At 43.0% G+C, this 24093-nt stretch overlaps 3 protein-coding genes across 4 annotated transcripts in view; 2 read left to right on the top strand and 1 right to left on the bottom strand.

The window, feature by feature from the left end:
- The first annotated feature begins 1857 nt into the window (after positions 1 to 1857).
- On the top strand, positions 1858 to 21430 carry LOC136506580 (uncharacterized). Of its 2 annotated transcripts, none has more exons than XM_066501494.1 (8): positions 1858 to 2077; positions 2986 to 3293; positions 3404 to 3668; positions 18489 to 18729; positions 18840 to 18963; positions 19069 to 19308; positions 19752 to 20804; positions 20896 to 21430. In XM_066501494.1, exons 2-8 carry the CDS (start codon positions 3132 to 3134, stop codon positions 21280 to 21282), a joined length of 2472 nt encoding a protein of 823 aa, XP_066357591.1. In that variant the 5' UTR covers positions 1858 to 2077; positions 2986 to 3131; the 3' UTR covers positions 21283 to 21430. The 2 variants fall into 2 exon arrangements, with proteins under 2 accessions (XP_066357591.1, XP_066357590.1); XM_066501493.1 differs by having other exon boundaries at positions 1858 to 2219.
- On the bottom strand, positions 9781 to 18482 carry LOC136506583 (uncharacterized). The gene is made up of 2 exons (XM_066501496.1): positions 14372 to 18482; positions 9781 to 14276 (listed from the first exon to the last, which is right to left on the bottom strand). Exon 2 carries the CDS (start codon positions 11488 to 11490, stop codon positions 10360 to 10362), a length of 1131 nt encoding a protein of 376 aa, XP_066357593.1. The 5' UTR covers positions 11491 to 14276; positions 14372 to 18482; the 3' UTR covers positions 9781 to 10359.
- The window catches only part of LOC136506581 (probable disease resistance protein At5g63020), a 268321-nt gene continuing 265646 nt past the window's right edge, over positions 21419 to 24093 (top strand). The window contains exon 1 of the mRNA XM_066501495.1: positions 21419 to 23424. Within this exon, the coding sequence (XP_066357592.1) occupies positions 21551 to 23424 (1874 nt within the window). The 5' untranslated portion in view covers positions 21419 to 21550. The remainder of the gene's footprint in view (positions 23425 to 24093) is intronic.

Raw genomic sequence — 24093 nt, 5'->3', positions numbered from 1 at the left:
AGTGGTGTATCGTGAAGTTTTGAAAATTCATTTCAACGATGTTTTGTTGCAATGAGCAGTATGCACGGTCTATTTGTAATTAGGGGAAGTACTGTACACAATAAGAATATTGCCACATGATTGTTTGGTTGATGGTTTGTAAAGGTTTAAATTAGGCTCAGGTCCACGACCGCCCCCCCCCCCCCAATCGTCTTCCTCCGTGAGGCGACTCGGGGCAACCGGCTACCCACCGAAAACCCTACCCCGCCGTCGGCTGCTCCCTGACCGCCGCCGCCGCGGCGGTGCTCCAAAAGGGCGGCCATCTGCACCTCACTTCTCCTCCCCTCGCTCCTCTCTCTCCACTCATCCAACTTCGACGCGGTCGCCATCTCTAACACTGGTGAGGTCGTCGCCGGCCACCAATGGCTAGATTAGGCTAGGCCTTCCCTCGATCTACTCTTCTCGGCACCGGTCCTGCGCCTATGGAAGAGACAGGACGACCGGTTTCCGGCCAGCGCTTGCAGCTACGGCGGAGTCCAGTCTGGGGCAGCAGCGGGTTGGGGGTGGCCCGGTGCTACGCCACTGCGGGGCTGGCAAGCTGTGCTCGGCTATTGTTGCCAGGTAGCCTCTACCAAGTCCCGCGGCAGCGTTGCGTCCACCGGGAACCTGCGTGCGTCCTGGTAGGTTGGTGCTAGGCGAAAGCCTCGCTGTCTGGCCGACGATGGCGATGCCCTTTGGGCGCTGTTTCCCCTCCTCGGAGGCATCTGTCATTGCACCTTCCTTTCCTCGTGATGCAGATCTTCCTTTCTGTACATATTAAACATTATAGACCTAAATCCAAAGCTTTGTAATTCAAAACTTTGCACTCCAAATTTAGAAACCTTCAACTATCATATTATAAACTTTGTACTCTAAGATTCAAATCTTTGTAATTTTAAAATTTGCACTTTAAAGTTCCGGAACATCGTACTAGCACGTTTCAAACATTGTACATACAAGATCCAAAATTTTGCATTGCACTCAGAATTTAGGAACCTTCTACTAGAGTAATCAGCCCATCGTAAACTTCTACTACCATTTTATTAACTTCACTCTGTGCACCTAGTTCCGAAACTTTGTAATTCAAAACATAAACTAGTGCATTTCACTCTTTGTACTGCTATCCAACTCTAGTTAAGTGAACGGCACCGGTTATTTGGATGTACCTTATTACCAAAGCCCAAATATAAAAAGCGTAGTTATTGTTATGTTCCAAATATTTATCCCTAGTTAAATTTTCTGAAAGAAAGTAAGCAATATCATTTCTTTTTTTAAGCAATACCATTTCATTTATTTATTTATTAATAATACTATAGATGGTCCTTTCACTTTGTTTTCATAGAAAAAGTACTTTCTTGTTTGTGCGTGTTGTGTGGTGCAGGTAAACATTGCTGAACAGAGAGGTACGTGCTGTTTATCCGTTTATTATCGCCGCTAACAGAGGGTGCAAACAGGACGAAATCTCGCGTGGCTCGACTTCACCCTGGGGTCAGGTCATCTGTACCGTCCGCTGCTAATCCAACCGTATCTCTGCCAAATTTTTTGTCAAATGACATACAGGCGGCGCACAAACTCAAGGTCAAGGCCCATCGTAGCCCATGCGCCGGAGTCCGAGCGCTGCGCCGTCGCCATCCCCTCGCCGACGCCGAGAGCCGCAGCCTGACTGACGCTCTTGTTTGGAAAAATCTGGTGTTGGCGTCTCCTTCAACCAGTGCACGAAGCTTCCCCCGTTGCTTCCATTTAGCAGCCCGGTCGCTGATGAATAGAGCCAGCTGCTGTCTATCACCGCTAATAAACATCCCTGAACAGAGTGCGCAAACAGGGCAGGGACAGAGTAATAAAGTGTAATAAATGAAAAACAGAGAGAAAGAGGAGCGATGCGACTCGGTTGGTGTGTGGTGGTCCTGAAAAATAAATATCTTCGTCTCAGGTCAAGTCGCCGCAACCACTCGTCCATTCCACATGCTTCTGCCTCTTCCTGGTTGCTTCATCGCCTGGTCCAGAAGGATGGTTCCGTGCTTATCAGGAGCAGCATCTACTGAAGTTTGAAGTCGTACGGGTTAGTTGTAGTCTCCTCCTCTCGGATGCTTCCAGGATCCCCTTTGCCATGATCGATGCGGTCAGGCCTACTCCTGTCTCACGGAATTCGTCGACTACCTAGCGAGCATCATCTCTTGAAGCCTGATGAAGTTCTTCTCCAGGTTAGTCGTAATCTTGTCCTCCAGGGATCCTGTCCTCTATATATGTGTGTTCCAGCAGCCTGCTTCTAGTTAAGAGCGCTTTTACCTTGGAGCAACACTCTTCATGCTTTTGGATGTCAATGCTCTCTATATTTCTGTCCTGCCCAGATCCAAAAGTCACCACCTTTCTTAGCTTTTTAGATCAAAGCACTAAATTATTCCGTGCATACAAACTTATATTTCAGATCCATGCTGGAGTCGAGTACTGCCTGCATTCCGAGAATGATAATCATATTTTATATAGGGAAAAGTCAAGTTTTACAAATTTTGACCAACAATTAATCAAATTATATACAAGTTTATATAGGACATAAAACTTGCCCAAATAGAAGTGTTTCTAAGATGATATTGATTCATTAGCAAATGAAAACATATCGTAAAAGAAATTAAAGGTCAAATCTGTTTGTATGACTTTTTCTTCATCAAAATAGGATTACCATTTCTGAACGGAGGAAGTACTAAGCTTGCAAAGTTTATTAAAGATTAGTCTTCAGTACTCACTGCACTGAGAAGTTCATTCAATGCAACATAAGTTCACACTTCACGCTAGGTTGTAAAGCATAGGCAAGACAAAGCTGGTGACTTGAAAAGAAACGCAATGCAACTCGTAGCCTATACACTCTTCACCTAAATTATTTCTCAGGGGTGAATGCAATACAACATTTAACAATTTGGCTATTTGGGTATCAACATGCTCACGCTATTTATTTTGTCTTCTGTTGCACAGTATTGTTGTTTGGCACAAACCTTTCGTTCACATGTAAACAACCACCCTACTTGTTGAAGCACTGTATCTACTTTGTGGAAGACAAGCAAATGTTTCCTATTATGTGAAACTGTTTGTGTCGTCAGAGAATTTTTTTTTATAAAAGAATGGACGATTGTAAGTATAGCAGTGATGATACGCTGGAGCGCATATTACATGATCCCAATTCAATGCCAAGAGTTATGCAATTAGAATATTTGAAGAGGATCACAGATAATTTTTCTGATAAGCGATTACTCGGTGAAGGTGGGTTTGGTAAGGTTTATAAGGTAAGATTAAATCATAATATCTTTCCCTCCTCACATATTTATGTAATCAGCCTTATTTTTATTTATCTAGAAATCCGTATCCACGCATGTTAATATTAGAGTGTAAACAGGGAGAGCTTCAAAATGGGAAAATGATTGCCGTGAAGAAGTTTAAACAGTTAACAAATCCAGATGTTCAGCAGAAGCTGTTTGAGAATGAGGTGCTTCCTCTTATGCGTCTCAGGAACCCCAATATAGTACGATGTGTAGGATATTGTTCCGAAAAAAGCAGCGTAGTTGTCAAGCACAATGGAATTTTTGTTCTTGCGGAATCGCACGAGATGTTACTTTGTTTGGAGTATCTGACAATGGGCAGCCTTGATAAACATCTTAAAGGTACGGCAATATTGTCTCTCCTCTTTTTTCAACTATTGGGATTTCAAATTATGCGTTTTGTGAGCATCTCCACTACAGGAATACCACATCCTATCAACAAATACCATTAACTATTGAGAGAAAAAAACAAGATTTGAGCAAAAACTAGGTGCCTTTAGATTAAGATAAATGTAGAAACTCAAATTTGCCAAGACAAGAATTAGCATTTGGATTGTTGAAAGGGGTCTTTGGCACTGGTAGAGAACAGAGCTTTACCCCCTCTAGTCCCGGTTCCCCACCCGGGAGCAAGCATCCGGGACTAAAGGGGGGTCCTTTAGTCCCGGGTCAGGAACCGGGACTAAAGGAGGACCTTTAGTCCCGGTGGGTAACACCAACCGGGACTAAAGGTGCCTCCTGACATGCCACGATGGCCGGCACCTTTAGTCCCGGTTGGTACGGTTGGTAATACGAACCGGAACTAAAGGTTTTTTTCTTTTTTCTTTTCTTTTCATTTTTTTGTTTTCTTTTCAAAATAGGTTTTCGAAGTCGTATTGTACGATGCTAATTATACATTTATACGCGCGTATAGTATGTTTCGGTTCAAGCACAATGAACGTATTAAATCACACAATTCAAGCATAGAAATATATATATATATATATATATGTATATATATATGCATGCATGCATCATATATATATTTACATGCATGCATGCATGTGTATTTTACATTATATTATTTCATGTGCACATATTACAAAAAGATTGCATTACAGTTGTTGTGATATAACAAGTTTTCTCTCATTCTCTAGCTTGGCTTCCATGGCAGTGTTGGGTCGAAGTAGAACTCGCCCTTGGAATCGATGACCTGTTCATTAAAAAATCCGGCTATAGACTCTTGAATTGCTTTGATTTGGTCTTGCCGTATGACCTTTTCCTCCAACCATCGAGTCTACAGGTTTGAATTAAAGGAAAATAAATTAATATATGTACATATATATATATATAAAGACATTGTAACACAATCAATAATAATAATTAAATGAATATATAGTGTATTTTTAACGTACTTTTAGTCTCTCTGTAGGAGTTCTTTGGGAGACCACCTTGATAAACTTGCAAACATAGTAACCACAGTAGTTGTTCCCCTGTTCCTGCCTCAGACACCACTTTACGAGAAAAAGATTTATCATCCAATCTGGTGATCCGGTGAAAGCTATATGTTTAATTAATAAAGATGATGCGATTTAGGGGACTTACTTTCAAAGGGATTACATTCAGTGGCGCTTTGCATTTTCCCATGTGTTGCTTCTCAATAAAGGTTTTCCAAACACTGCCCAATAAAAAATTTGCCACGTCAACATATATAGTTAATCATCATGTTTGTGTGTATATATAGTTGCTAGAGATACCGAAATTACCTCTGGATAATATCTATCATATCTTGGTAGTCTTGTTGTGGTTTTCTCATCGAGTCATAGATTATCAAGTGACTTTTCACCAGATCGATGTCCATCAATATCCAGTGATTGCTGCATGTGTTTATAGGATATAACGCATAACACTCATTAATTAACTAGAATCAACATATGAGCCATTAAGGATGATCGACATTATTAACACTCACTTGAAGTTGTAGGGAAAGAGTATATCCTTCTTGTGGCGTTGGTTCACTAAGAAGTTCATGAGGTTACTCTCTGACTCAGACTTCCAATTAGTCTTTGGAGTAACTGGGTCTTTGAATACTATATGGGGATCAACAAAACCAATTTCATTGCAGCCTTCCTTTCTGAGCTCTGTCATTGTAAATCTGCATATATATAGTACTTGTTAGGATAATTTATATGCATATACACACATATGATGAGTTTAATAATAGATCGAAAGAATTATTACTTACAGGCAATAGCAGCTAATGATAACTTTGTCCAGAGAGGTCAGGTGGCATAGTTGATGAAATTCTGCAAAGTCAACATACATAACATCATCGCCACGGAACCAATGTTCGTCTCTAATTCTGACACCAACGCAGAAGTCTCCACCGGTAGACGCCTGCATGTACCACTTGTTTAGCAGGTACATTTGCGTCCCCAGATCAGATAAGGCTTGAGGGTTGTATAGACTCTGGCCTAGTACAAATTTTTTCTTCCAAATATCAACCTCCGCCGCACTCTCAATGTTTTCATCACCAAACATCTGGTAAAGGTTGAGACCAGTCTCATCAATAAATTCACCAAGGTGATCCAAATCGACATCCGGAGGTATGTTTGTCTGATGCATTAATCCTAAATTCGAACCATATTCATTACCAACAACTAGCGGGGGGACTGATTGGTGCGCTTGTTGTCCGAGTTGGGCAACTCCTTTCCCTGCCTGCCTCTTTTTCTGTGCCGCCTCAATTGACTTGGTGAGAGTGCGGTCATAGTCCGATAACGTTGATTTGGACGGCTTACGAGATTCCCACTGTTGTTGCTGGTAAGAAGCCACCCTTTTTCTTAGAATATCTGGAGCTACGAAGAAGTACGGTTTCTTCGGGTTTCTCCTTGCTTCTTGATTCTTTTTAAGTTTGTCATAGAATCTAGATATATCTTTTTTATATGCATCAGTTCCTTCTTTCTTCTCTTCAGATATTATTTTAGGAATAGCCCTTGGTTTCACGGTGGCTTTCTTTGCTGGCGGGGACTGGTTCTTCGTTTGCGGGGCTGGCCTCTTGCTAGGCTTCTTGGTAGGCGGGGGTGGGGGAGGCGTTGGAGACCTCCTTGGAGATGGTGTGGATGCAGCCTCGCCTTCCAACACAATGTCATCGTACAGAGCACTATGATGATCTGGCGATTGAACAATTTGATTTAGGTTGGGGGAGGATCTGCAACAAAAAAAGGAATGACATATTATTATGAGCAGATTGTTAATTATTTAAGCCAATACAAATTAATGATGTAGTGTTTTCATCCGCACGTACCTATGGTGAGGTAGTTCAGGAGGAGGTGGAGCCGACATCCCGGGAATGATGATGTAGCGCTTGCGCCATAGAATGAATGTCTTCTCTGCTTCTCCTAGAGTCTTCTCGCCATCACCTCCAGGAATGTCAAGAGGCAAATCACTAAAACCTTTTTTAGCTTTATCTACCGAGATGGTAGCATATCCTTCTTGGATTATATTCCCATGAATCCTTGGTGTCTTGGTTCGGTCGATAGGATTAACAAGACCGATAGCCACCTTGATTGTGGAATTCCCCTTCGGAATGTGTAGCTCACACGATGTACAAGGTTCAGTGACGTCATCCACAGGGAAGCGCAGTCCTGTGTCCCCTTGATTTGGTATCTCCGTGGAAGCGCAGCTGCTTTTCAACTAAACAGATTGGCTAATGTTGATTCCTGGCTCTGATGCCTGCTTGCTTGCACTCACTGCTATTTGCACTTGCCTTCTAATTTCCTCCTGCATTCTCGCTTCAAGGTTTTTTTTCTGCTCCTGTGCTTCATGCACCGCTTCCTCCAACCTCTGGAGCCGCTGTGCCTCTTCTTCCTTCTTTCTCTGGCGGCTTCTGTAGGAAGGTCTGTCCTGAGGGAATCCATGCTCCCACAAGACACTTCCTTTGCCTCTAGTTCGGCCACCATGTTCAATAGTCCCGATGGCGTATGTCAGCTCATCCTTCTCTCTATTGGGCCTGAACTCACCACTAGCAGTAGCTCTCTGAGCATAAAACAATCTTTCTACTGCTTCTTGCAGTCTTGCGCCATAAACGCACTTCCATGTCTCCTAGTCCAGTGTTCCCCCATGAGCGAAAAACCAATTCTTTGCACGTTCTCCCCACTCGAGTGATTCTAGTGTGATACCCTTGGCAAGAAGGTCTGCTTCCATTTTGTTCCACTTCTTAATGGCAGTCGGGTAGCCACCTGATCCTAAGTTATGGTGGTATGTCTTCTGTTGGGCATTACGTTGGTTCTTTATCACCCGACTCACACCCTCTTCCGAAGTCTTGTACTGTACAAACTCATCCCAATATGGCCTCTGCTTTGAGATCGGGCCTGGGACAGTAAAATCTGGTGCTATGTTCTTCTTGACATACGTCGTGTATAGGTGTTTCTTCCAAGTCTGAAACTAGGTGGCCATCTTCTTCATTGCCCAATCCCTAACTCACTCCTTCAATTCATCACCATCTATTATATCATCATAACCATCTGTTTGGAGCGAGAAATGTACCAAGACATCTTTCCAAATTAACGTCTTGTCATGATCGGAGACAAAACTGATATGAGGAGCATTGGTCTTCTTCTTCCATTCGTGGGTACTGATCGGGAGCCGGTCCCATACAAGGTAACCACAGTGGTGCACGAATTTCATTTTATTCGCCCCCCCGGTTCTCCTGTATCCACATTGAATTCCGAGATGATGAAGCGGCCCTCCAATGGCTTTTTGGGACCTCGAACATTTTTACTCTTCGTTGTAGTTGTTGATGTCGATCCAGAGGGCTACAAAACATAAACATTATTTTTAATGTCATGAGCACACATAAGACATATGATAATATATATAGCTAATAATAAAAAATATATACTTGGCCAATATGTTGTTGCTCATTTTGTTCAAGAGTTAAGTACTGACTCCCGTCATCTGCATCCTCTTGCACGTTATTTTTAGCACCATCATCGTCGGCAACTTGAGTGCCAGTGTTGATCAAATTCATCATCAACTCCTCCTCATCCATGTTTCTTGGGTCGGCCATCTAGCTTCAAAAAACAAAACCAATATATAGTACGTCAAATCTTTGCTTACATGCGTAAAATCTTCCGCCGTATAAACCCTAAACCCTAAACGAGTAGGTTTTGACGGGTGAAGGTTGGTTTGTATGATAAGAAGAATCAGGAAGCGAGTAGGTTTTGGCGGCGATCCCGCCTGAAACAAAAGGGGGGCATTGCTACGCATTAGGTTTTATTAAACGGAAAATAGCGAGCCTCGCCTGAAAGAAAATAGCGAGCCTCGCATGCCATATCCCTTGCCATCTCCATAACTGTATTTTCAAGCACACTCTCAACCACTTCATCTGCTACACCCTTCATAGACTCACTATATCATCCACAACCACCTGCAAACCAACCTTCACCCACCAAAAATGATCGAACGAGGGCGGCGTAACCCTAAACCCTAGGGCGAACGAGGGCGGCAGTGCTCCGCCGTATAAACCCTAGGGCGAACGAGGGCGGCGGTGCTCCGCCGTATACATAGAAACGCATGACGCTTATACATAGAAACGCATGGCCCTTATAGATGGCGCGTATACACTGGAATTTTTTTCGATCTGTTCCTTTGGCGCTTTCTTTCTTATAATAGTTAGCGCGACAGAGAATAATGACCGTCTGAACGCCGTGTGCGACGTGCCATGAAAATTAGCTAAGTATACGTTTGGGTTTGTGATCGATACACACATTTGTTGACGTACGTACGTATGCAAGTGACAACCAACAATGTTTCGCTACTGTATCAAAGCATGCACGTAGGAATAAAAGAAAACGTGAACAACATGTACGTACGGTTACCATGATCGTTGCCTAAAACATATGTACGTAGTGTTTCATGCATGGAGATCGATGGAATAGGATCGGAGCAAGCACAGCTAGCGTACCTCGGGCAGCCAGCGGTGTGGCCGCGCGTCTGGCCGGGGCGAGGGTACCGGCCAGCGGTGTGGCAGCGCGTCTGGCCGGGGCGAGGGTACCGGCGCGGTGTGGCCGCGCGCGTGCGTCTGGTCGAGAGTACCGGCGGTGTGGCGCGCGCCTTGCGTCTGGCCGGGGCGGCCGGGCAGCAGCTAGCGCCGCGAGGTCGTTGGCGCGCGGGGTGGCGTGGGGACCGCGGACGCACGCGAGGCGGTGGCGACGACCGACGTCGGGTGGGGTGGCGGCGCGGCATCCTCGGTGTGGCGGGCCAAGTGGCGTGGGCGCAGGGGGAGAGGAATCGGTGAAGAACGCAAGGAAGAAGATGGCATTGGTATATATATGCCATATCCCTTTACTCCCAGTGCCATCCCCCCACCGGGAGTAAAGGTCCTTTACTCCTGGTGCGTGTTACCAACCGGGAGTAAATATATACCTTTACTCCTGGTTGGTAACACGCACCGGGAGTAAAGGTTTACCTTTACTCCCGGTTGGTAATAAGCACCGGGAGTAAAGGTTTTTTTGGCGGGCCACGAAACTGCAGGCCACCTTTACTCCCGGGTGGGCTTCCAACCCGGGAGTAAAGGTGGGCGGCAGTTTCGTTTCCCGCGTGTTTTAAGCAATAGTCTTGTTAAATACAATAGAAAATGCAATAGTTTTTGTTAAATACATAGTAAATTAAATAAAAGTCATAAAATTATTTTGTTAAAAATATGGATTTTCTTTTTCTTTATTGCACATAGGAAAAATCTATAACCTAACTTTTTTTATTTTTTGTTACAATTATAAAACATAATGTAACTAATATTTATTATTTCGTTAATGCAAAAATGTAGTGTTTAATTAAAATTATTAAAACTATTGGTTTTGGACAGGAAATTTGTTTTCACATCATTTTAACGTTAATATTTTAATTTTTCATCACTCAATATCCTAATTTACCTTTTTGAGAGAGAAATCTCACCAAATCAAACATTGATTTAATTTGAAACATGACATAATAAACATCTGAATTCACAATTATTACATAATATCTCAAACACACACTACATTAAATCACTATATCATCAAGTGGGCACAGCAGTGAACTTCTTCTTTACGTATGTCCCTTGGTTATGATCACGTCGTAACCATGGAGTGTCCTCATCATTTACCAAGATGCTAGGGTCTTTGTTCACTTTGAATGGCAGAATTCGGTCATCCTTTTCATAATCTTCTGACATGTCCGACTTGTCCTCAATTCCCACGATGACTCTTTTCCCTGAAAGAACTATGTGGCGCTTTGGCTCTTTGGTTGAGTCATTATCATTTTTCCCTCTTTTTGGTTTGGTAGACATATCATTGACATAGAACACCTGATTCACATCCTTGACAAGGACGAATGGTTCGTCTTTGTACCCAATATTACTAAGGTCTACTGTTGTCATTCCATACTCGTTGTCTACTGTTACCCCGCCTCTGGTCACCTTGACCCATTGGCACTTGAACAATGGGATCTTCAAAGTAGGTGCATATTCTAGTTCCCATATTTCATCTATGCGTCCATAATATGTCTGCTTATTCCCATTCGGGTCTGTGGCATCTATGCGGACACCACTGTTTTGGTTGGTACTCCTTTTATCTTGGGCTACTATATAGAATATGTTCCCATTTATCTCGTACCCTTTGTATGTGATGATATGCCATGATGGTTGCATAGCCAATAAATACAGTTGCTCATGGATGCTCTCATCACCTTGACATTTTTTTCGCAACCAACCGCCGAAAGTTTCCATGTGCTTACGCGTAATCCAAGCTTCAGTCTTCCCTGGAAACTCGGATCGTAAGAGATCCTTGTGTGTCTCAATATATGGATCTACCAAAGAGAAGTTCTGTAGAACTGTGTAGTGCGCTTTATTGAAATAATCATCATCCGTACCAATATATGTTTTCCTCCCTAGTGTCCCCTTTCCGCTTAGTCTCCCCTCATGTCTCGATTCAAGAACACCAATCGAGTCAAGGTCGGGAATAAAGTCAACACAGAACTCAATGACCTCTTCTGTTCCATAGCCCTTGGCGATGCTTCCTTCTGGGCGAGCATGATTGTGAACATATTTCTTCAGGACTCCCATGAATCTCTCTAAGGGGAACATGTTGTGTAGGAACACAGGACCGAGAATGAAAATCTCCTTGACTAGGTGAACTAGGAGGTGTGTCATGATATCAAAGAAGGAAGGAGGGAACACCAACTCAAAGCTGACGAGACATTAAACCACATCATTCTATAGTTTAGCTACATCAGTTGGATCAATTGCCTTCTGAGAAATTGCATTGAGGAATGCACATAGCTTCACGGTGGCTAGACGTACATTTGGAGGTAGAATTCCTCTTAATGCAACTAGAAGTAATTGCGTCATGAGAACGTGACAGTCATGGGACTTTAAGTTACATAATTTCTTCTCTGGCACATTTATAATACCCTTTATATTCGAGGAGAATCCAGATGGTACCTTGATGTTGTTTAAGCATTCAAACATGATTTCCTTCTCCTCTTTGCTTAGAGTGTAGCTAGCAGGACGTAAGTAATGGCCTCCATCATCTGTCTTCTCTAGATGCAGGTTATCTCTTTCTCTCAAACAACGCAGGCCCTGTCGTGCTTCAAATGTGTCCTTAGGCTTTTCATACACACCCATGAAGCCTAGCAGGTTCACACAAAGATTCTTCATTAGGTGCATCACGTCGATCGAGCTACGGACCTCTAGGACTTGCCAATAGGGTAGGTCCCAAAATATGGACTTCTTCTTCCACATGGGTGTGTGACCATTAGCGTCGTTCGGAACAGGTTGGCTGCCATGTCCTTTTCCAAAGATGACTTTCACATCATTGACCATATCGAGTACATCCTCACCGGTTCGGTTGCGAGGCTTGGTCAGGTGGTCTGCCTTTCCTTTAAAATGCTTGCCTTTCTTTCTCTAGGACTTGCCAATAGGGTAGGTCCCAAAATATGGACTTCTTCTTCCACATGGGTGTGTGACCATTAGCGTCATTCGGAACAGGTTGGCTGCCATGTCCTTTTCCAAAGATGACTTTCACATCATTGACCATATCGAGTACATCCTCACCGGTTCGGTTGCGAGGCTTGGTCAGGTGGTCTGCCTTTCCTTTAAAATGCTTGCCTTTCTTTCTTACGGGGTGATTTGCAGGAAGAAATCGACGATGGCCAAGGTACACGACCTTTCGACATTTTTTCAAGAATACACCTCTAATATCACCGAAGCAGTGTGTGCATGCATTATATCCCTTGTTTGACTGTCCTGAAAGATTACTTAGAGCAGGCCAATCATTGATTGTTACGAACAACAATGCTCGCAGATCAAAGTGTTCCTGTTTGTACTCATCCCACACACGTACACCTTCTTTATTCCACAAAATGAGAAGTTTGTCAATAAGTGGTCTTAGGTACACATCGATGTCATTGCCAGGTTGCTTCGAGCCTTGGATGAGCACAGGCATCATAATGAACTTCCGCTTCATGCATAACCAAGGAGGAATGTTGTAGATACTTAGAGTAACAGGCCAAGTGTTATGACTACTGTTCTGCTCTCCAAAAGGATTGATACCATCTGTACTTAAAGCAAACCTTAAGTTTCTTACGTCATTTGCAAACTCCGGGAATTCTCTGTTGATTGCTCTCCACTAGGACCCATCAGCAGGGTGTCTCAACATATTGTCTACCTTACGGTCTTCTTTGTGCCATCGCAACAATTTTGCATGTTCTTTGTTTCTGAACAGACGTTTCAAGCGTGGTATTATAGGAGCATACCACATAACCTTGGCAGGGATTTTCTTCCGCGGACGTTCGCCCTCAACATCACCAGGGTCATCTCGCCTGATCTTATACCGCGATGCATGGCATACCGGGCATGCATCCAATTTCTCGTACTCTTTGCCACGGTATAGGATGCAGTCATTAGGACATGCATGTATCTTCTCGATTTCTAGCCCCATAGGACAGACAACTTGTTTTGCTTCGTAGGTAGTGGCGGGCAATTCATTGTCCTTCGGAAGCATCTTCTTTTGGATTTTTAGTAACTCTCCAAATCCCTTGTCAGATACACCATTCTTTGCCTTCCATTGCAACAATTCTAGTGTGGTTCCCAACTTTTTCTGCCCCGCATCACAAGTTGGGTACAACAATTTCTTGTGATCTTCTAGCATCCGCTCGAACTTGATCTTCTCCTTTTCACTTTCACATTCTCTTTGTGCGTCATGAATGACCTGACAAAGATCATCAGCCGGATCATCTTCTGCGGCTACCTCTTCTTCAACTTCTCCCATTGCAGTATCATTGAAGCACGCACCATCGGGAATAATATCATTGTCGTCCCATTGTTCTTCTTCACCTTCTTCCATTACAACACCGGTTTCTCCGTGCTTCGTCCAACAAATATAGTTTGACATGAAATCCGACTTGAACAAGTGTGAATGAAGAGTCTTTAAGCAAGGATATTCCACCGTATTCTTACATATGGCACATGGGCAGCACATAAAACCGTCGCGTTTGTTTGCCTCGGCCGCACGTAACAAAGAATGCACGCCGTCAATGAACTCTTGGGAGCGGCGATCAGCATTGTACATCCAATGCCGACTCATCTGCATTACATGACATAAATACCATATTAAAACCTAGATCATAATTAATTATTTATACAACATGCGTGCCACCACAAAAGGTACAAATTTATGAAAGCATCGCTACAATGTAGACAATCCCAACTACCACTAAAAGAACTAAAGCTAAAATATATTTCAGGAGCACAAGGATTTCGCGACCAATCTCAACTAAAACAGACAGATCCCCCGATTGTGCAACATCTTTGGGCTTCTTCGGCTGGATCACTGCCTCATTAGCCGCCGTATCTGCCTGTTGTGCAAGATATTTTTGCATGAGTTCAACATACTCTTCCTCCTAGTAGAAGCCTGAACATCGTCCACTGCCATCCCACTGAAATTAAAACAAAAAATTAGAACTTTAATCACAACCATCATGAAAATAGGTATAAACTAACCATAATCATTAAATATGGTAAAATAACTCACATTGCGATCCGGACACTTGTAGAAGATACGATCCTTGTTGGGACCCTCCTTCTTCACTCGGTATTCCATCACAATCTTCGTCTCATCATGACACTTGCCGCATGGAATGAGAGGGAGGCCCGGCCTAAGTCGCTTTGGAAACCCATGAGAGGCCGAGGACCCAGAAGCAGTTGCCATCTACTCTCTAAACTCATTTTTTAATACACTATAAATTTCTCATTTTATAAACAAATAAAATTAACAAACTATAAAATTATCTATATCTCTAAACAATGATATTTTTAATGGTCATTGTGTTCTCGTCTTTTACTGCGGCAGGTAAGTAATTCACATGATATTTCCGCAAATTAACAGAAGAATGGGAGTGTACACACATAACAATCGATTATCGTTTATATTTATATATATACTACGTTTGGGTACGGTGATTGACAGACTACTGCGACGATATCGGGACGTATGAATAAATAACCATCCGTACTAGTTGACCTTGCTTACGTGATCATCTCGGCGAGCATTTCTCCACCGGACGGCACCGTACTTGGCCACGGAAGAGCTCCAATTCTACGAGGAAGGGAACACGGTCTTCCACGACCGTTGCCGCTCTCCCTCGTAGAATCAAAGCTCCTCCTTGACGTCCGTTACCGCTCGGCAGAGAACATGCTCGCCGAAATGAACACGGTCCGCTAGTTCAACTAGTACGGATTTTCTATAATTTTCTAACTATTTTCTAAGTTTTTCATTTCATAAAAAGTTACAATAAAAAGTACGGTGATTGATAGACTACTACGACGATATCGGGACATGTGAATAAATAACCATCCGTACTAGTTGAACTTGGGCCATGTTTAGATTGCAACTTTTTTCAACCCGATGAATAGTACCACTTTCGTCTTATTTAACAAATATTGTCCAATCGTGGACCAACTAGGCTCAAAAAATTTATCTCGTGATTTTCAACTAAACTGTGTAATTAGTTATTTTTTTTACCTACATTTAATCTCCATGCAAGCGGCTAAAAATTGATATGATGGAGAGAGAGTGAAAAAACTTGGAATTTGGATGGTATCTAAACAAGGCCTTGCTTACGTGATCATCTCGGCGAGCATTTCTCCACCGGACGGCACCGTACTTGGTCAAGGAAGAGCTCCGATTCTACGAGGAAGGGAACACGGTCTTCCACGACCGTTGTCGCTCTCCCTCGTAGAATCAAAGCTCCTCCTTGATGTCCGTTACCGCTCGACAGAGAACATGCTCGCCGAGCTGAACACGGTCCGCAAGTTCAACTAGTACGGATTTTCTATAATTTTCTAACTATTTTCTAAGTTTTTCATTTTATAAAAAGTTAAAATAAAAAGTACGGTGATTGACAGACTACTGCGACGATATCGGGACATGTGAATAAATAACCATCCGTACTAGTTGAACTTGCTTACGTGATCATCTCGGCGAGCATTTCTCCACCGGACGGCACCGTACTTGGTCAAGGAAGAGCTCCGATTCTACGAGAAAGGGAACACGGTCTTCCACGACCGTTGTCGCTCTCCCTCGTAGAATCAAAGCTCCTCCTTGATGTCCGTTACCGCTCGACAGAGAACATGCTCGCCGAGCTGAACACGGTCCGCAAGTTCAACTAGTACGGATTTTCTATAATTTTCTAACTATTTTCTAAGTTTTTCATTTCATAAAAAGTTAAAATAAAAAGTACGGTCACCGAGATGAACACGGTCCGCAAGTTCAACTAGCTACTTTAACCTTCTTTCATGTAAATATGCAAGCTTGATGTGATTTTGAGCTCAAATTGCTTACAAATGAAAAAAACCACAATAAAGAACCATATATATATAGTGAACAAAATGAGATAAGACAATGGTGAAAAATGAGAGTATGAGATTGGTAACCTTTACAACTGAAGAATCGACGGAGAAATCGAAGAAATCGACGGAGGAATCGAAGAATGGATGGAGGAACAATGGAGGGAGGGAGGAAGCAAGAACACTACTGCAGTGAGCTTCAAAATGTGCTGAGCTCGGGCTCAGGGAGGAAGGAGACGGCCGGGATATAAAGGAGGGACCTTTAGTCCCGGTTGGTGGCTCCAACCGGGACTAAAGGTAACTTTCCAACCCCGGGCGTAGCCATGGCCCGGACCTTTACTCCCGGTTGGAGCCACCAACCGGGAGTAAAAGTAAACCTTTAGTCCCGGTTGGTGGCTCCAACCGGGACTAATGGTCCCTGCCACCTCTGTCTGGCGCAGTAGCCGTTGGGCAGGGACCTTTAGTCCCGGTTAGAGCCACCAACCGGGACTAAAGGTATCTCTAGTCCCGGGCGCAAAAAATTCTAGGACTAGAGCCCATTTTGGCCGAGGATCAAAGGTCTGTTCTCTACTAGTGTGGATGGCTAGAGGGGGGTTTAATATCCTAATTAAAAATTTAAACAAAGAACAACACTTAGGCAACAAGGATAATACAAAAGGAGGCCCTAATAAGCACTACTTTTAGATAGGTTTTGCAAGCCTAGGGTGAAAGCCTACATAAGTCTAGTGATTAAGCTAGCTAAGCTAAGTCTCTACTCTAGGAAAGTAATTGTTCAAATGAAACAAGAGTAGAGGAAGGCAAACCACAAGAGAGACAGATTTATCCCCATGGTTTGGTTACTTGTCGGCAACCTACGTCCATGTTGAGGCAACTCCTAGGATCGCCACTTCTCTATCAAGTCTCAACCCCATGTGGTTGCCTCTTCCACCGAGGGCTTGATCTCTAGGCCTGACTCGATCACAAGGCACTCTTCAAGCCTCTATTCCACTAGAGTTGCTATTTGCCTCACCAGTAGGGAATGAGCACAAGAGCTCCTCACAAATCCTCCTCCGGAGCGCCACACAATCTTCAATTTGTGTGCTCGATGGAGTCCTGCTGCTCCAAGCCGTCTAGGTGACAGCAATCACCAAGAATTATAAGCTAGCCCTCAGCAAATTAGATCCCTAGTGCCACTCAAGCAATCTCTCAAAGCCTAAGAACTAGAATCACTCCAATCTCATGAGTGGAGAGGTTAATCTTAGCTCTAGATGTGTGCTATATGATCACAAGGTGCCAAGAGGTCTAAAATGACCAGCCAACACAATTATATATAGCCCCCACACAAATAGAGCCGTTGCTACTTCTCATTGAGTTTAAAACGTACTCTTCAGATGATCTGGTGGATGCACTGGACAAGTCACTAGAAGATTCTCCAACAATAACTGTCCGAAAGTCAACACATGTGTTAGAGACTCCAGTGAGTCATTTGGTGCAGCACCCGACGATCTGGTGCCTTAAATCTGCCTCACCTGCGTGGTTAGATGCCTCTGTAAGAAGCTCCGATGTATAGTCCGTGGTAGCATTGGACGATCTGATGCCCTTACCACCAACTCACCTGAGAAACGATCCGGTGACGCCCTTTGAACTTTCCTGCTCGCTCAGCCAACATACAGTGCAAAGAGTGCACCAGATGCTCAGTGCAGGCCTCTACCGGCAATGATATACCACCGTTGGGCTGTGGCTCAACCCGACCGCAGCCGCACTATATCATTGCCGATTCGTGATCAACCCAACAAAGTCCTAGCTACAGTATAAAACCACAGCCCCTTCTTTCTCCTCCCTCCCATCCCGAACACACCCATCCAAGGAGGGATCTTTTCCCATCTCCAAATGCTCATGGACATGATCTCCTTGGTTTAAGGTGGGTATGAAACTCTCAAACTATCACTGCCAGGTGGAGTCTTGATCCAGCAGCGACCCTCATCCTGTCATTGTCGGGTTGAGGCACTAACCGATAGCAATAAGTACCTATCGCTGCCGGTTTGCGACCCGGTAGTGATACCCTCATCCATCACTACCGATTACTATCCTCTACCAGCTCCGCTTCTGGCAGTGATCCATGGATCTAGGGTAGTGTGTATCTATTTTGGTGGTTTGAGGATTGGAAATTTTGATGTGGTGCATCCAACTTATGTGGAATTGGACCATTTCACATTGGCCAAATTTGCTAGGCACCATTTGTGGTGTCAAACAGTCACATCTCTCCATTGCAAGATTTCCCAAAAAAAGGGAAATGAGATTTATGAGTTGTTGTTTAATTGCAGATGAATCTTCTGGACTTGATTGGCGCACATGCTACAAAATAATTAAGGGGGTTTGCTGTAGTTTACATTACCTTCATGAGGAATGTAGACCTCAAAATAATAATGCTTTAATTATTCACTTGGACCTAAAACCTGCTAACATATTGCTCGATGAAAATATGGTGCCAAAAGTTGCAGATTTTGGTCTGTCAAAACTCCTTTATGATAAGAAAACTCAAATTTGCCCCGTTGAAGGAACATTGTAAGTTACTAATCTATCGATACTATATTACTTACAAAATCTTTTTTTTCTTTCAAGTTTGCTTTAGCTTAACCCTTTAAAGTTGATGAAACACTCATGTTGTGATGCAGTGGTTACATGGCACCAGAATACGTAAATGAAGGTAAAATATCAACTAAGGCAGACATCTACAGTTTAGGTGTAGTAATAATAGAGATCATAACAGGTTGCAAAGCTGATCCTGATATCGAACAAGTAAGAAACTGTTCTTTTGCACATTCAATGTCTCTGACGGTCCATTTTAATTATCTTTTTTGTTTTACCACTGCATAGTATCAAACTTTTGTTAATATTTTCCAGGTAATTAAGAAATGGGGAAACAGGTCGGCAGAAGCACTATCATCAGTAGATTGCCAACAGATAAGAAGTTGTCTTGAAATAGGTAAATGCTGCATGCAAAGCGAACGAAATGAAAGGCCAACTACGGGGGAAATTATGAAGAAGCTTGGTTTGGAAAGCATAGATTGTAGTCTCGACAGTGAAGAAGGGCCCCTTCGCGAAAAAACAAAAAAAAGTTGCAACACACCTCCTGAAAACCAGGTATTATGACTTCAGAGAATCAATTAATTTGCTTGACGCGACTGACACTCCCAATGTTGGGTGGCCGTAGCTATTTCCAAAAGTAGATAGACAAGGCAAGAAAAACATTATAAGAATACATTCTCTACATGCTAACATATAATGGGGCCACTGACTATCCCCTGATGCATATTTTTTGTTTCTTGTCTAGTATAATTTGAGCCTAATTTTTTATTGCACAAGGTACTAGCTCTTTTGGTTTCCTTATAAAATTCTTGCCACATTAGCTTTCATCCTATGTGGACGTGCACTAACATCTATAAGACATATATAATAAGGCAAAGTGGAGCACTAGGAGTAGCCTAGCAGTTTATATTTTATATATAAGAGTATGTAGTAGAGCACTGGGTGGAACATACTTATTTTTTTCTCTATAATCTATATTAATTATTACTGCCTTCCAGGAAGAGGAAATTATTATGAAGATTAAGGAGCACGTGGAGAAGTTGCGTGAGAAGAGCAGAGAAGTCCGTGCCAAGATTGAGCTTGCCAAGGGAAATGGCATGGTAGCAACAAACAAGATCGAAACTTGGCTGGCTAGAGCAGATACCATCCTATCTGACGGGATGGCTGTCTGTGAGTCCAAGCAAACTGGGTTAAACTGGGATACTAGAATTGCCGCTGCACAGCTTTCTCAGCTGCGAGAATGTCTCAGTGATCAACCCAGTGATATTGCACAGCCGGCATCTGTCCTTCATATTGACGTCCACGCTGCTCTACTGCCAAGTCAGGTTCTTTTTGTTGAACAAGCTCGCCAGCACATCATTGAGGATACAGAGGGGATGATCGGAATATGGGGTCCAGTTGGTGTTGGGAAAACACTCCTTCTCAAGGCGATCAACAATTCATTTGAAACAGGAAACTCCTTGATTCCTAGTACATCAAACAGAAGGGACCCTCCATTTGACTTTGTTATCTATATGACGGCCTTAGAAGACTGTTCGGTGCAAAGTATCCAATCTGAAATTATTCAACGGCTCAAAATGCAGGACCGCGGTGATTCATTAACCACTCAAGCCACCAGGATATCTAAATTCCTTCAGGATAAAAGTTTTCTTGTTTTGCTAGATGGCCTTCACTACAATCTGAACCATGCAGAAGTTGGCCTACCACCCCTTGGAAATCAAGGCCAATTGAAGCGAAAAGTTGTAATCACAACAAGATCACGAAGCTTGTGTGATCAGATGCGTGTGAACAGAACTATAAATGTCCCCGGCCTAAAAATTGATGAAGCACTTGAGCTGTTCCAAGAATGTATTGTTAATGATAGTCTTTATTCTGAACCCCGCATCGGAGCACTTGCAAAAGATCTCGTGGAGCAACTAAGAGCTCTACCATCAGAACTGATAAGAATAGGCAGTGCAATGCGCGGAAAAGGGGAACCAGGACAGTGGCAGAATATCATTGGTGTTGCCAAGGAATTGATGCATATTAAGGATCAAGAAGCATCATTGCTGGTATGTCTTTACAGTTAACTCAAATTTGGTAACAACATTTTTGCTAACTTATATTTGTCACTAGTTACTAATATTAATTAATGCCTTCCAGCCAGAAAGAATTGTTATTACAAAGCTTAAGCAATGTTTGCAAAACTTGCGTGGGAGGAGAAATGATGTCAATCACGAGATTGAGCTTGGAAAGCGAGAGGGCAAGGTAGCAACAAATCAGATCAACAACTGGATGGCTACCGTGGATACCAACATCTCTGTTGGGATGGTTATCTGTGAATCTGAGCAAAATGAGTTAAACTGGGATCTCAGTGTGATTGCAGCTGGCATGCTTCGTCGGCTCCAAGAATGTCTCGGTGGTCAACCCAGCGTTGTTACAGTGGAAGCATTGCCACCTTCCGTCCAAGAGATGCCATGTTCGTCCGCAGAGCAGCAGCCATCTTCTGACAAAGATCAACAACGCTTTTCTTGTGCAATCATTATTTGATCATGTTATCTTCGTTACGGCCTCCAAAGAGGGTTCAGTGGAAAGAATCCAAGACGAGATTGGCAAGAAGCTCAAGCTCAAGTTACCGGAAGGCGATGATGTTAAATCTCGAGCTGACATCATTTTGGGCTTCCTGAAAACAACAAAATTTCTAATACTATTAGATGACGTTTGGAATCGGATTGATCTGGAAGCCGTGGGCATACCGTATCCCCTTGGAAGAAGCAAAGTGGTTCTCACAACAAGATCAAAAACGGTGTGTGGTCAAATGGACGTAAAAAAAGAGATCAATGTGGCATGCTTGCCAGATGATGAGGCCTGGCAGCTATTTCAAGACAAGATCGGACAGGGGACTCTATCTTCTAGTCCTCGTATTGAAGCTCTTGCAAAGGAACTTGTGGAGGAACTGAAGGGCTTGCCATTAGCTTTGATAACTGTCGGAAGGGCAATGTACGGCAAAAGTAATCCGAAACAATGGGAATCTGCCATGCAACACATGAAACAGTCATGCTGTGGCGGGGATGATCAGGACCTCCGTATGGAAAATACTGTTTTCAGACGACTCAAGTTCAGTTATGATAGCCTAAGAAATGAAACCTTGAGACAGTGTTTGTTGACTTGCTCACTATGGCCAGAGGATGAAGGGATTCGGACGGGGGACCTGATACGATGCTGGATTGGCTTAGGTCTAGTTGACGAGTGTGATATACATGGTTCCTACATAAAAGCACATTCTCTAATAGGTGAACTTACAGCTGCATGCTTGTTAGACAGTTGTGATACTGTGTTCGATAGTTATCCTTACTTTCATGATAGAAGAAACTTTAACCATCAGGAATTGCCAATTGAAGTTGGTGTTAAGATGCATGATGTGATCCGTGATATGGCTATTTGGATATCTTGTGGCTGCAGTGACAACAAGGACAAGTGGGTCGTTCATGCAGGAGTTGGTGGAAATCTGTCTATACACACCATTCCTTGGCGCAGAGCCGAATGCATCTCATTAATGTCCAGTAGAATCGGGGAGCTTCATCCGTTTACTGGCTCCACAAATCTCAAGAGGCTATACCTTCATCAGAATCTTTTGGATGAGAGGATATTTGGAGCCATTCAGAGTTTCACTGAGCTGACATACCTAGATCTAAGCGCTAACAGAATCAAGCAGATACCTGAAGAGTTATTTGCCTTGGTAAACTTGGAGCATCTGGATTTATCATTTAACAGAGCCCTAAGGACAGTTCCCAAACGCCTTAGAGAACTTACTAAGCTTAAATTCTTATATCTAGGAGGCACAGACATAGAGAGGATTCCGAAGGAGGTCATATCCTGTCTTACGGAATTGCAAGTGATTGACCTAATGACAACTAATTATACGTCTGAAATAATTCAAGAGTTGTGCACCCTTACAAACTTGAAAGCGGTTGATATTATCATTGAAGGTGATGATAGATATGAATCACTACGGAAGGCAGCTGGCATCCCCTTTAGGGATTTGATCATTTACGGATTGGAAGAAACAAACAAGCTCTGCCTGGCAGTAGATACTTTGACAGGTGATATTGCGGGAAGGACGTTAAATGAACTGCACTTTGAGTTTTGCGCAATGGAGCAAATAATTGTAGGAGATGAACTGGGAAAACCATTTGATGCTCTCAGTGTGCTCGTGCTCCAAGATTTGCATAACCTTACAACTATAAGAATGTGGGAGGGAACATCGTCTTCGCAAGCTTTGTTCCCAAGGCTCACACATTTGAGTCTGTATGCCTGCAGCAAACTACAGCACCTCTCTTGGGCGCCGTACTTGCCCTGCCTTGAATATCTTGATGTGGATGATTGCAAGGCTATGAAGCAGATCTGTATGGGCACAGGACAAGAGAGTTCAAAGACATTCCCTTGCCTCAAATATCTGATTTTAGTTGACAATGACATGCTAGTCAGCTTGTGCGGTTCTGACGTGACGTTCCCATGCCTTGTGGAGTTGGCAATTATACGATGCGGAAAGTTGAAGCGGCTTCCCTTCACGATGCAAAGTTTACCACACAAGTTGACTAAACTGTTTTTTTTTAAAAGATATTATTGGAATGAATTGGAATGGGAGGATGAAGGTGTCAAGTCTTTCCTGGAACAGGTTCGTGTGGATACATGATGCTAGGAATACTAAATTGGAATGGGAGGATTAATGGTACGTTGGTGCGGGTTTGTCTCGCACCATTGTTGCTTTTTTCTTCTTTTCCCTAATTATTACATGTATGTATACCATTTACCTACCTAAGTTGGTATTGTGCAGGCATGCAGGAGCGCATTTGTTTGTGACTACTGAGCAGTGTGAGGCAGACATTGGGGAAAACACGGCGCTACTATATTGCTACCTTTATTTTGCTGATGGCCTCTGAAAGAATCGGGAGTACCATGTCATTTATTTTGGAGTCACAATTCATAAATGCTGTTCTACTTCTTTTTATGATGTTTTCCCATAATAATGCGGTGACGTGTGACAACTAAATATTATATATTGTTAATTTTGTACGAAAGAAAAAACATAGCGAACGGATCACTACAAGGTGCCGTTTTAACTATCCTAATAATCACAAGACACTCTGGGCATGTTTGGGGCTAATTATGGTTGGCTAAAGTGGGAAAATCCTATCTTATCTTTTGGTTTGGTAAGTTGGACAATTGGTTGGTAGACAAGTTGCACTTTTAGCACCTATATATAACCCCCCTTTAATCATCTTTCATCTGAGTTATAGGATTATGAAAATAAGGGATTTTTTTTATTATAACAATCCATCGTATAATCAATCATATTTG

Source organism: Miscanthus floridulus, chromosome 15, assembly GCF_019320115.1.
Source record: "Miscanthus floridulus cultivar M001 chromosome 15, ASM1932011v1, whole genome shotgun sequence".
Classification (NCBI taxonomy): domain Eukaryota; kingdom Viridiplantae; phylum Streptophyta; class Magnoliopsida; order Poales; family Poaceae; genus Miscanthus; species Miscanthus floridulus.
Note: the sequence above shows the minus strand (reverse complement) of the source record. Positions and strands in the feature narration are given on the sequence as shown.